This window comes from Orcinus orca, chromosome 15, assembly GCF_937001465.1.
Source record: "Orcinus orca chromosome 15, mOrcOrc1.1, whole genome shotgun sequence".
NCBI lineage: Eukaryota > Metazoa > Chordata > Mammalia > Artiodactyla > Delphinidae > Orcinus > Orcinus orca.
The window spans coordinates 42,189,279-42,203,470 of record NC_064573.1 but is presented as its reverse complement, the minus strand read 5'-3'; the positions used below and the strand labels follow the sequence as shown (position 1 = coordinate 42,203,470).

General features: G+C 41.0%; 1 protein-coding gene across 1 annotated transcript in view; it reads right to left on the bottom strand.

Moving 5' to 3' along the window:
• KLHL14 (kelch like family member 14) overlaps nucleotides 1-14,192 on the bottom strand; it is a 98,426-nt gene that overhangs the window by 18,502 nt on the left and 65,732 nt on the right. Inside the window, exon 3 of the mRNA XM_033435232.2 lies at nucleotides 5,119-5,208. Coding sequence (XP_033291123.1) covers nucleotides 5,119-5,208 — 90 coding nt within the window. The remainder of the gene's footprint in view (nucleotides 1-5,118; nucleotides 5,209-14,192) is intronic.

Sequence of the window (14,192 nt, the reverse complement as noted above, 5' to 3'; positions counted from 1 at the left end):
CCACATAAAGGGGCAGCAGATGGTAAAATCTGAAGACAGCCTTTAAAGTGGTGAGTGTTAAGGATGTGGGAGTGGCAATGAAGAAGAAGTAGAAAAGCTATCGGCCTCCAATAATGTGAAATATAAGGGCGGGGGTGGGGAACAGAACATAGTCCCCATTGAAGAGGGTGGCTGGGAAAACAGTCCTCTCAGAGAATAGCCAGGCTTTGATTAGAAAAGAAGCTGAAGGGACCATTTAGGGAAGAGTTTAAGGATTATAGGGATCTTGTTGATGTGAGATCATCGGTTCCAAGGATTGCATGGGAGGGTTTGGATGGCCTGGTTGGGTGGTAAGTCAAGTTTTATTTGGGGATTACAGTAAGAGTTGGGGATTGCAGAAAGAGTTAAGAGTGCCAGGAGTGAGTATGACCCAAAAGACTTGGATCCCACAAAGGGAGGCTCCAACCCAAGGAAGGATTATGTCTAGAGTTGGTTTATAAGTAAGTTTTGTAGAATTTGCAATCGTCTCCCTGTAGAAAAAAGCCATTCTTGATAGTCAGGTTTCAAGGTTAATTCCCAAATGTATCTGAAGATCAGTGTTGTTAAGAGGAATGTAGAATATACACGCCATGTATAAGAGTGTTTCTCTGTGAAGTTTGGTTTAGAATTTCCATTTGGAGGAAGACATCTGCCTCCTCTCAGCAATGGGACAGATGCCTTCACATGCTGAGCACTGGTGGTGGAAATCAGCTATTTGCTTTGCTTATTGGTGGGAATGCCAGTGGCCTTCACTCAGAGAAAAGGCTAAGCAGGGACTGGTGTGATTTTGATGGAAGATGAAGAAAGGGTTTCCAGAGGCAGAGTCAATGGTGTGAAAAAAGGGCAAGGATGGAGGATGGGAAGATAAAAAGAAGAAAAATGTTCTAAAGTTGGCAAAGGATGTGCAGAGGGGATAATAAATGTCAGAAGGAATGAGTGCGGTAGAGTGAGGAAACTGAGATAAAATGGGGATATTCATTTCTTCCTTGTGGCTTTCATCGACACTACTTAGAAGCTTGAGAGGGGTAGCCACATGCAATAGAATTTTGGATTACTCTTCACTCCTTTGGTTTCTTCTCATCTTTTCCATTTTCTTCTAACCCTTCCTCCACTTCTTCCCTTTTTTGATGATGTCCTGTCACCAGACCCTGTTGTTGACTATCATTTGGGAGATAGGTAAAATGGGGCAGGGGCGGCAGTTTTCAGCCAGTGGTGGAGGGGAAGGAAGCAGGATGAAAATGAAATCACCTGCAGGCAGTTTTTTTGGGAGTCAATCATCAGTAAGTGACAAATGTAAATTGGTTCTCTGTAAGTTGGAGCACTGAAGGAATATATGCATGTATATTAGCATATTACAATGCAGTCTATCACTAATGACATGAAGGGAGTTAATAGGAGTTAATATCTATAGCTGAGTAGAAACAAAATGTGTGTATCCTGCTTATATTTCCAGTAACTCATATGTTTTATGATTTCAAATTTTGGTCCTGTAATCAAGATAATCAGTAAATAAAATTATATTTGTATTTTATGAGTACATATTTGTGTTTTATGAGCATGTGTTGAAATGTACATTTTTATATTTCATTCAAAGACATTGCATCTCAGGCACCATTTTCATAAGAACTAAAGTTTAACTTAAGATTTCATCTTTGGAACTGATGTATACATAACATTTAAACTCATGGATTTTAAATTCTTCCTCCCTGTCAGTAGTGAAATTAAAGCATGTTGTATATTATTATAGGATTGCTGTTCTTTCTTTATTTTTTTTGCGGTATGCGGGCCTCTCACCATTGTGGCCTCTCCCATTGTGGAGCACAGGCTCCGGACGCGCAGGCTCAGCGGCCATGGCTCACGGGCCCAGCTGCTCCGCGGCATGTGGGATCTTCCCGGACCGCGGCACGAACCCATGTCCCCTGCATCGGCAGGTGGACGCTCAACCACTGCGCCACCAGGGAAGCCCAGGATTGCTGTTCTTTATAAGTTTTGGTATTAACTGCTTCCTTTTTAGTTGTATGAGGTATTATAAAATGAAAATCCTATATTTTTGAGATGATGGTGTCCCTTCATGGTTTTCTAAATGGGAAATAATGAAGAGCTCTTTGGGAGCCAGTAAGAGCCACTGTCCATGGTGATACAATACTGATTTAATTTCACAAGATCAAAGGCAAATGCACAATTGTTTAATATCTAATTAAATACATATGTTTATGTGAGGTGGGGAGTGTGATACACTGGTTAAAGGCTGAGGCTCTGGAGTCACACAGACCTACGTCGGAATCACTCATCTTCTTGCAAGCTGTGTGTCCTGGAAAGTTGTTTAAACTCTTAGGGCTTAGACTCCCCATAGTAACACTAGAGCAATCATGCAACAGGCCTCATAGGATGGTTGTGAGGATTAAGTGAAATGATGCAGATGAGTGCTTAGCAAAGTTCCTGGGAAATAATGACTACTCAATAAATACTACGACTAATACCGAAATGGTCAGCTGTGGTTGACCAGATGGATGGAATATGAAAGTCCATGGAAACCATTTAAGGGATGGTGGTGGATGTGTGTTTTGGTACCTAGCCGAGATACTTTTACCAGATTGGTACACCTGTTCCCTAGCTGATGGTTGTTGGTTGTTCATGGTCACAGCTGCTCCCTCTCTAGAGAACTGCCCTCAGCTGAACAGGCCACTTCACTGCCCACCCTCACCCCCACCTGGGGGAAGGCCTCAGCCAATGACTGATTGGTTGACATGAGGTACAAAAGACTGGCCTGCTTGCCTCACAGTGTGACCAATTATCCTGTGCTTAGGAGATGCTAATCAGTGGCTCATCAGCACTTACCCCGATCTATACTAAATGACCTCAAAGGCGAAAAAAGTCAGGGACGGAATGACTCAGATTGGCAGGTGGAACTCCCAAAGTTCTAAATAAGGGTCTTACAGAGAGAGAGAGTTGTGAGCTGCTAGGCCCGTATGGAGACTAAAAGTAAACAAAATACAGTCATTAAAGTTTTACTAAAGTTCAATTTTGAGCCTCCTGGCGGCTAAAGCAAAAGAGACACATTAAATCATATGATTGGCGTTAGAAGTAATTGTTCAAAGCACACCATGCCTCAGTACTTTGGTTTGACAAGGACTTGTCACGCAGGTCTTCACATAGAGCACGCTGAGTGGTGGCAGTGAAAGGTGCCCCCACAGGAAATGCAATGCTGTGCTTTCTGTAGTCTTTTCTCACAGCATATTTGTTGAGGGATTTAAACTGAATCACTGCTCCTCTCAGGGGGCGGGGGGAGGCAAATCAGTGAGGTCCAATGGCGTAGTTTTATGGGAATCTGAATTAGCTCAACGATAAAATCTCGATTCTCTAGACTAGAGGAAGGAATATGTCCCTTATACTCGCCCCTAATCCCCCCACCCATCCTCTCGGTTGTGTGTCTGATAGAAGTTGAACAGTAAGCAGTGGCAGGTTATTTTGGGCAGGGGTGGGAGGCAGGGGTAAACCCAGGGAGTGGGTTTTCTGTGTTGCTGATTAAGGTCTGTCTCACAGGAATGGGAGGTTCATAGTGATTTGTGAAAACTGAGTTGTCGCCCCAAGACTGGTCTTTTAGCAGAGGCTTATCCCACGTGGGAACGGAGGTGGGCTGAGAAAGGACCATCATTAGAAACAGGACTTTCCATGGGACTTTTCTGGTGGTCCAGTGGTTAAGACTCTGCGCTTCCACTGCAAGGGGTTCTATCCCTGGATGGGGAACTAAGATCCCATGTGCCGCACAGTATGACCAAAAAAAAAAAAAAAAAGGAAAGAAACAGGACTTTCCAGCCTCGTCTTGTCATGTGTTAGTCTTCATTTGGCCTTCAAGAAAACAAACAAACAAAACCCCCAAAACGAAGTTCTGCAGATTCTTTTTTAGATAAACCTGCTGGCTGTGTACTGTTTCCTTACAAACGCTCTATTCTGTTCAAATCACTTCCTCGGAAGAAGAGGTTAAACAGGAAATGGAGAGTTTACAGTGGGTTGTATATGGGCCAGGGTTTTTGTTTTGTTTTGTTTTAACATATCAAATCAGTCATTGCAAAGATAAGTTAGAGGAGAGATACTAAATATTTTAGTTCCAAATCTGTTTCTCCCAAAGCCCCGGAACCATCTTTCCAAAACTGAAAGATATGAACCAACAAAGCTGATCTGGAGAAAGAATGTCCCTTTCCCTTCAAAGAAATGTTCTTGGAGGGTGGCCTGGGTTGTTTTCCTTTAAGATTTTCTAGAGTGAACAGATGTAACAATTTTCTATAATTTACCTTTGTGCAGATGCTGAAAGAGAACATTCACCATAAAATATATGCAGTATATGTAATTTCAGCTGGCTGTTCTGGGGTTTTAAAGCAAAAATGTGTACCTGCAAGCTGTTTTATGGTTTCTCACTCATAATGATCTCTGTTACACAGAAGGCTACAACTGCAACCCCTCCTTCACGTGCAAGATTTCCAAAAATATCTTGATAATTTTGCGTGTTCTGCAAGGCGCAGTGTACTCCCTACATTAGACTTGGGAAGTGTATTCAAATGTTGACTTTCTCTTTGTGATACAATTATGAAGTCATCGCATCAACAGGGAAGATGGTGGATAATCTGTGGATGAAGCCCTTGCAGAAGATGCAGCAGCCAGAACAGGTGTCAAGTAATAAACCCTGCAAAGGCACTTCAGCTCAGGTCATGTACAGCGTGACAGCAGATAACGCTTATGTATTGAAACTGCATATTATTATCCTGATACAATGGGAGAAAAGTGGTGGAGAAGGTGGTGAGAATTCTTAATAGTTGCCGCTTGCTACCTCCCTTGAGGGAGTCTGGGCTTACACTGGTGGCACTCCTCAGGGGATGGATCAGGAGAGGGGCTGGGCATCACGGTGGAGCCAAATCCCCAGATAGTCCATGAGTGAATGCACTGCTGCGTGTGTCCTCTGCCAGCCCACTTCACCGACTACTTCGTTTGTCCCTGCTGCACAGAAATATGTTTTCCACGGTAATTACAAAATGGACTGCCGCTGGCACCCCTCATCACACACAGACGTGTCGAGCACCTACTGTTAAGTGGTTCAATAGTTACCATTAGGGTTCCATTGGTCCTCTCCGCCCAACACAAACAGGAAGTTTTCCACCTCCACAACGCAGTGATGGGCACTGTTGTATGGCATAACTGGAATTGAGAAAAAAAAAAAAAGACGTATAAAATTTTCCATCTTAGGACTTGATACCTTGGCTCACTAGTTATGTGCTTTCACCAAAATGTATAAAACGTGAGACTAAGTCAGAAGGAAGAAAAGCACGTAGACAAGCAGAGTGGGGCACCCACCAATCCACAGTAGCTCAGCGGTGTGTTCCCAGCAATTGCCAACCCCACCCCTTTTGATTAATTTTACATAATGTTATTCTGCAAATTAGTCAAGAACAACCTGTCGGGCTGCTTTCAATTCTTAAGTCCTCCTCACCTGCCTGATGATGGGGATCGTGCAGTCTACAACCATGACTGACACTCCCAAATGGTCAGGGCTGGGGCTGGGGTTATTGCTTGGAAGAAATAACCCAGCATCCACTTGGAGCCATTAAGCTGCTCTGCCCAAACTTGGCTCGCTGGCAATCTTTCCACAAACAGACTCAGGGTGCTTGGTTGCTTTCTATTCCACAGCAACGAGCAAGCTGAATTTCCATACAGTGTTAAGTTTTTAAATTAAGGTCCTGCTGATTTAATGCCTTCTCCAAATGTATACGCTTAATTTCCTGTACAATGTCATTAGCAGCACAATCACACATTTTCTATCTATCTGCTTAAGAGCTCTTCTGGAACAAAGATAAAAACTGTCAGGAACGTCATAAATACCCATTCCCCTCGTCCTGCCCTGCTCTGCCCCAAATGTGGTGGCTGTGAGGAGGGCGGAGTGATTCAGAAACCCACCAAAGGTTTCGCTGCATCTGTTCTCATTTACATTTTCTTTGGGGACACACACAACAAGAATAGGACACCCCCGTCACCCCGTGTGCAGTGCAGTGTCAGTCTCTACTATTATTATATCATATGGTGAATGTAAACTTACACAGCGTTCGTTATCATATCACAGGCAGTGGTTTGGGCCCAGTGACACCAGTAGGAAAAATGATGTCCTTGTTCAGCTCATCATATGGGCACCTTAAATCTAGGTGAGGACAAATGGGGAGGTGATATGCATGTTCAGGCAGGGAACTTATTGCTTGACACGGATCAACAGAGCACTTAAGAAACCAGTGCAGTGGGAAATCAATATGAGTCAGGGCCAGCTTGTACTCTGTACTCTTTTGCCAATGGAGAGAGAGAGAGAGAGAGAAAGAGCCTACCTTATACCCAATTTACTTTGGATGATATATATCTCATTTCACTTTGTTTTTATTATCTTTTTTCTCAGAATGTGCTTATGCTGGCTAAGATATGTAAACAAAAATAAGGAGAAACAGGCATAGCTTTGAAACCTGTAACACAGCTTCTGAAAGAGCAAATCAGGTCGTTTAAGCTTCATATTAAAAGATTTTAGGAATTTTCATTATTTTATTATGTATTCACTTTTACTGTGAATATTCACTATTTTCGAACTTATAGCCACAAGGGAGAAGACATTGGTATGGAAACCCTGGATTTCCGGGATCATGTAGAAATTGGGTGTGCCATGGATTTGTGTGGCCCATGAATGAGGTCAACTGATTTAGGGAGTCACCTCAGCAACGTCCTTCTGCCCCTCAACCCTTAGTTATCTCTTTGGAAAATGCTTTTAACCATATAGCTCCTGCAGGCATCACTTCTCAGAGTCCATTGGGGCAGAGTATATGTTGAGTTCACGCAGCAACTAAAATTGGGCGACTGGATGTGTTTGGAACATCTTTTTTTCTTTTCTTAAATTAACTCATCATTGTTTGGATTATACCAAACACAAAGCTATGCTACCCATATATTATGTGTATTGTGCATTTTGTGAACAGCCTGGTGCTACTCTGGTTTATCACAATGCCACCTGGGCAGTAAACTTACAGCATTGTCACCTGTAAGCGTATACTCATATGAGACATGCGTGTACGAACAGCGGCCACTGATACAACCAACTTACTTTATGACTACCAGTCTTCCAATATTTATTTAAAATTTTTGGTCAGTTCAATGCCCACATTTTATAAGTAATAAAAAATCGTATTATCTTCTTTTTAACCGGAAGTCCAGCTTTATAATAAAGCACAGACTCTGAAAATAGAACAACAGTTGTGTTTGTCCATTTACTTGCTCCCATTCAGGCAGAAATTAAGTGAAGGAAAGAATACATAATTTATTCTTAAGGCTCTTTCTCGTTTGATTACCTCGATTGTTATGCTTTATGCAAACAAACGAAACTATTGCACTGAACTAACTATTGAAACCTTCAAAATACGAGGTCTTTGAAATGCTAACATAAAGGCTGCTTGAAGATATTCTCATTTATCTACCCATTTTTACTCTTGTTTTAAAACCTTGTATGCTATATTTCTTGGCTCTTTCAGCATTTTCATTCCTGAATTGTTGTCTCTTCTGATTTATTATTTACTCAACTCTTCTGAATTGAGACGCTACAAATACACACAGATAACTTTTGGGGATTATCCTGAATGTAAAACGCTCCAAATCTATTAGAAAAAAATCGATGTGAAATCAATGTTTGAGTTTTGCAAAAGACCTCATTTCTTTGACTTCTGATTAAACCTGAACGAAAGCAAAATAAAGAGGGCAGTGATCAAGAGAAAACATCTGCTTAAAATGGCACTGGGTACCGCAATTATTGATTATCTTTTAAATAACAAGGAAGACATGCCCTCTCCCTTCCAGATTTCTCTAGGGATGCTCGCCGGCCTCGCCCTCACAAGCAGGTACTGGAGGAGAAGTTTGTACTCCCTGTTCATATACAGCCCGGTGTGAGTTTTTAGCGTGTCAGTCAGTGAGTTAGAGGGAAAGGGTAAAGAGAAGCTAATCAGGATGAAATGAGATTAAAGGCTGTCTAATTTTACAGCAACTGTGATCCATCAGCCACTGTGAAAGTGACAGTGGAAATGAATGATGGAGACAGACAGGTGGGGCTGTACATTTCACTGATTTATCCTCAAATGCACTGGGCCTTATTTTATTGAGTGAACATGACCGCATTTATCATGACTGTCATCTAAACCCACTTCCCTCCATTTAAAAAGGTCACTTTACTCACAGGGAGGAGGAGAGAGGCACTTTCAAATCAGATTTAAAATCTACTAACACGTGTTCATAAGGCCCTTTGTGAAAATTCTCAACTTTATTAAACAAACTCAAAGTGCTAGAAGGAAAGGGGAAAAAAAGCCAGAAAACTGAAAAGGAAGAAACCTTTGGTCATCCGAGGGAGCACGTTCATTTAGTCTCTAAGTTTGAAGCAATTTGTACCATTTTTGCCTTTCCCACTCCACATACCTGCTATTCTATTCTAGTCTGGGAAATTCAATAAAACATTTACATTTAATATTTTTAATTAAGAAAGTAGGAAGCAGGCCATCCTTGGAGAGGATACTAAGTCACAGTATTTACTCTGCAGAATGACTAATCATCACACACTCAATAGATGTTAGCCATTTTACAAGTTGAAGCTCTGCCACAATTCACTTACATACCTGTTAAATGTTTTCCCATAATGTTAAGGCCACAAAAATCTCAGTGACACAAATTCTTTTACCCCTCCCTGTACAGTGACATGAAATGTACTGGCATGTGGTACACAAAATTGGTCTTTGTGGATATGAAAATGAAGAGTCAAACTCTCAGAGTATTTTGTGTTACTTTTCACAATAGGAACCACCATTTACCAAACATTTACTATGTGCCAGGCATTGTGCAGGTGCTATATACTTAAGCGTATATGTAATTATATTTATATATAGTTACCTATATTATATCTCTGAAAATAGAACAGCACTTATGATTCATTCTTACTTGCTCCTAATCAGGCAGAAATTACATGAAGGAAATAATATATGATATTATAATACATGATAAAATATATCTATATTTTATTTGCCTATATCTTTCATTTAATATAACGAACTATTAGGGAGGCATTGGTCATTCATTTTATTTCTGTAAGAAATCCTGAGGCCTTGAGAGGTTAAGTCACTTGTTGAAGGTCAGACTCAGCTAATGAATGGCAGAGATAGAATCCAAACACAGGGATATCTGGATCCCAACCCATGCTCTCATCCATTTCACTCTACTGATTTTCAATAGGTATGTTCATCCAACCAGCAAGTAATTACCGAGTACCTGTGTGTTCAATGATGGTGTTCCTGAAATTTCTGTATAATTTTTTGTTATTGAATCACTTTTAAATGTTTCTTATTTTCATATTTGAAAGAATCCGTAATAAAGCAAGTGGACCTTCCTTTACATTTTTTTTCTATAAAAACACATATTCAAATAGTGGATTTTCTTAAAGGAAGACACATTTACATGTATTTGATGGAGCCAGAAAAACACTGACCAAATCAGCTAGTTAAGGATGGGTAGAGTCTATTGGCAGAGGGTTTCTATTTATTTGTTGAACAGCGAGGGCATATTTCAACCTTGCAAGCAGATTCAAAGTATCTTGGGCACAGAGGCCCTTTTCCTGGCATATAAAATGTGCAGGGGTCTTGCTGCACTTACGAAGGCCTTGTTCTGCTTAAGATTCACACTCCTGTTTCCTCCCATATTTTATATCTGAGGAATATATATACCCCTTCCAACAGAAAGTATAGGTATCTTTTGCAACCGCAGGTGTGCATGAACATCCAAACGAGATTGCATAGGGCTATGACAAGTTTATAGGATTGTTAAATACATGGCTGTTGAATGTTTATCATTTCAAGTAACATTTATGAGGTCCTTGATTTCCTTTTGGCTTCAAATACATAAACTTACAAAACTGTCAAATATGACATAATTTTTTGGAAAAAGTAATTAATGCCCATGTTTTGTAAAAATACAATCTTATAAAAAATAATGATATACAGGAACAATAAGTTTTCCTCTTATGCCTCTCAGCCTTGCAGTTCCCTACTGCAGAAGCTACCCCTGTTATTGTGTTCTTGGATTTTTCTTCCAGAGAGATTATATATACGGGTCATTTTTTAAAAATACAATTGACACAGCATTCTATGAGCACACTGTTTAGTACCTTGCTTTTTTGCACTCAAGAATACATTCATTTATTCATTCCTCACCAATCAAAGACCTGTTCAGCTGCTACTGTATGTCAGGCAAGGTTCTACCTGCTGGGGAGGTCATGACAGCATCAAGGAACGTTCTAGTCAGGGGAAGCATGTAATAAACATGGACACAAATAAATAGGCACTTTTGTTTCAAATGATAAGTGCAATGAAGAAAAGTAAAGCTGGGTCCAAGGAGGGGAAGGGACAGGGTGAGGAATTTTGAGAGTAGTCAGGGAGGGCTTTCTGAACAGATGACTTTTGAGCAGAGGACTGACAGAAGTGAGCAAGGGAGCCATGCAGGGATAGTGGTAGGCATAGATGCGGGAAAAGCAAGTGCCAAGGCCCTGGGGCACAGGTGTGGAGTGTAGCAAGAACAGCAAGAAGACCAAGAACAGAAGCATCTGAGAGGAGGTCTCGGAGGGAGACCAAGGCCGGATCTGTGCGGTGTGCAGTCTTGGTCGGAGGACGACACTTGGATCGTCTACCGGCCCATTCTTTTCAACAGCCATACACTGTTTCACCCGGTGGGTGTCCTATAATGTGTCCCAGCCCCTTCTGATGGCCATTGATTAATTCACTCAGCAAACATTTACTAAACACTCATTATGTGCAGATACTTTTCTGGTTGGTAATAAAGCAACGAATGAAGCTGACAGCATCCCTGCTCAACGAGACCTAAATGACAGGGAAAAGAAGAATGTAAACTAATACACAGTGGAATGCACAGGAACACAGCCAGGCGACGACAGACAATGTAAAAAGGAAAAAAAATAGGACAGTGTGTTACAGAGTGAGTGCCTGGCTAGCGCTCTAGCTGAGGTGGTCAGGGAAGGTCTCTCTGGGGCCTGGCGTTGAAGGTAAAATTTGAAGGTTGAGAAAGGGCCATTGCAAGAAAATAAGGGGAAGGGATCCATGCAGAGACCCTGAAGCACGAATGAGCTGGATGTGCCTGAGCAGCCCAGAGAAAGCTTCTGTGTCTAGAGCACCGAGGGTGAGGGCTAGAGAGGCATGAGAGAAGTCAGGAGGCAGGCAGAGGCTGGGTAGAAGCCAGGATAAGTGGTGTCGATTTTATTCTTAGCATGATGGAAAGGCATTGGAGGGGTTTTAGCAGCAGCAGGACATGATTTGATTTATGTTTTAAAAATATCACTCTGGCTCCTAGGGATGTTGTAGGAGTGAAAGAGGGAAAAGAGGAAGATCAAGCAGGGCGCCCCTCCTGTGGTCCAGATGAAGGATGATGGAGGCTGGATGAGGTAGGGGCGCTAGGGCTGGAGGGAAGGGGATGTGTTGAAGGTTGCTGCTATTACAAACAGTGCTCTGCCGAGTGTCCTCATGGGTCGACCACACACATACACGTGCATTTATCTGTAGGATTAATTCCTCCAAGTGAAATTTCTGGGCCAAAGGATTGGGTGCGTTTTACATTTTAATGGATGTCATCACATCGTACCCCTTTTTATATTTGTACCTTTGCCAACACGGTAGGTGAACAATTGGTGTCTAGTTAAAATTTAAATCTCCACTCATTTGTGATAGAGGTTGAGCATCTTTCCATATGTTTCAAATCCATTTGTATGGTATACATTTTTCTGTTGGTTTTTGACTTCTTGATATCATAAGTTGCCTATAGTTACGTGATTTCTGTTCTTAAAGTGTTCTTTTCTATAGAATTATCTAAACTGGCAAAATAAATGATATTTTGGAAGCATGGTATTGCTAGAATATATATTTGTGCAATATTTACTCATTAAAGCAAATTCAAATAGTAATTACATGCTGTTGAAAACAAATATAACCTGAAAGAAAGGTGCCTCCGTCTAATGACATTGAAAGAGTATTTCTTGCGTAGGATTGTAGAGAAATTTTTTTCTTACATCTTCTTCAATTTTATAGTAAGTATAATTGAGAAACATAAATGTTTAAAAATTTACTAGTTTAGGGCTTCCCTGGTGGCACAGTGGTTGGGAGTCCGCCTGCCGATGCAGGGGACACGGGTTCGTGCTCCGGTCCGGGAAGATCCCACATGCCGCGGAGCGGCTGGGCCCGTGAGCCATGGCCGCTGAGCCTGCGCGTCCGGAGCCTGTGCTCCGCAACGGGAGGGGCCACAGCGGTGGAAGGCCCACGTACCGCAAAAAAAAAAAAAAAAAAAAAAAAATCACTAGTTTAATCCTACCATCCTGTCTTTCTGCAAAGATCTAGAAATTTGGCCATTGCTTCTCTGGAGGTAGAAACACACACATAGTCAAACATCTTACATGAAGCACGTGCTTGATACATATTATTGAATAAATAATGCATAGAAAAGGCTCTGTTACTTTTTTTTCTGTTGTATATGGATGGTTACTATCCCTGTAAGCTGCAAATAAATGGAAATGTTTTGTGCATTTGGGAATGACTTGATCATTATGGACAGTGAGTCTGGAAAACCAAATCCCGTAAGAAATCCACATGGTCTGAATCCTGTGAAGAGTTGGTGAAGGTTCTGAATTAACCCAAAGGTGGCCAACACTTTCTCCTCACTCCCAACTTATTCTGCACACACAGAGCTGGGTTCCCATAGTCCCACTGGAGACAAAGTTGTTGAAGTGAGTTCGAAATGTATAAATCTGAATAAAAGTGCCTATGCGTTAGGTTTTGGAGGCTATGCAAGAACAAGAGAGTTTGCTTCTCTTTCATAATACAAAATTGTATCTAAGGGAGAGTTTTCCTGACAATGAAAACTTGCTTTGTGACTCTCTCCTCTGTGCCACTATTGTAGTAAATGCATGCCTTTACCCTATACCTGCCAAGTCATGATACAGTGTATTAAAATCATCTGCCTTTTGTGTGTCCCACCCTAAAGAATCTGTAAGCTCCTTGAGGCCAGACTGTGTCATTTCTATAGCTTTATGACCACCACAATGCCCAGTACATAGGATAGGAGAGCCTTAGGCATGGCTACAGATTTTATGCCTAATACAGTAATTAGAAATATTAATGAATCAATAAATGTTAGTAGCATGAATGAGTGAATGCTATAACTAAGAGAGACTGTGGCATTTACTTCTTTGGAAGGTGTAAAAAATGTATGGGTACCAGAAGATGTGAAGGAGGGAAGAAGTGAAAGAAAGGGAAGAAAGGGAAGAAAGGGAGAAAGATATATGCCTTAGATCAGGATTCTGTGGCATCTAGGATGGATGTCACCCTATATGCAATGCATGTGTTAAACAAAGGAGGTTTGTAAGTTCTTCAAAGACTGTGACATAGTTCTTTAGGATCTATCATAGGCCTAATTGTGCCAAGGTCAAAGGTTTTCAATAAATCCTTGTTGATTTACAGTTTTAGCTCTGAGCACTTAAATGGAGGGAAAGGCTAACAACCAGTGGAAGCTGAGGGGACTTAAAATAAGACTTCTATTAGCTGTTCAAGCAAAACTCCCTTTTCAAATTATGACTCTATTATTACAACGTGGTGTACCAACTATTTTATTTTGTTTAGTTCTTGATATGATCGTTAGAATTTTAAAATAGTTTTATTTTCACTTTGGGAAAGTAAAACATCTTTAGGAATGAACACTGCAATTTCTTCCAAATGCTAGGTATTTTTTTTTTCCTGTTTTTTAACGTGTGTTTTCAGAGACACATTGATGAAACATGCTAGTGCTTTGATGTTTGTCCTTTCCTAAGTGCCAGTACAGTGTCTTCCTGATCATGTCCTGGGGGAGTGAGAAATTGCACTTTTCATTGTTCTACACCTAAAAAGGCTCAGTAAAAAAAAATAGTCAACTCTGTAAATGAATTAAAGTAGAAGATCAACTCATTATTTAAACGTGTGAAAATAAGATCCTTGACAAAGGTTGAAGGAGCCAGGACTATTTATACTGTGAATGATATGACAACAGGATAGCAAAAATGATCGTAAAACAGCTTAAATTCTCTTAGATGATGG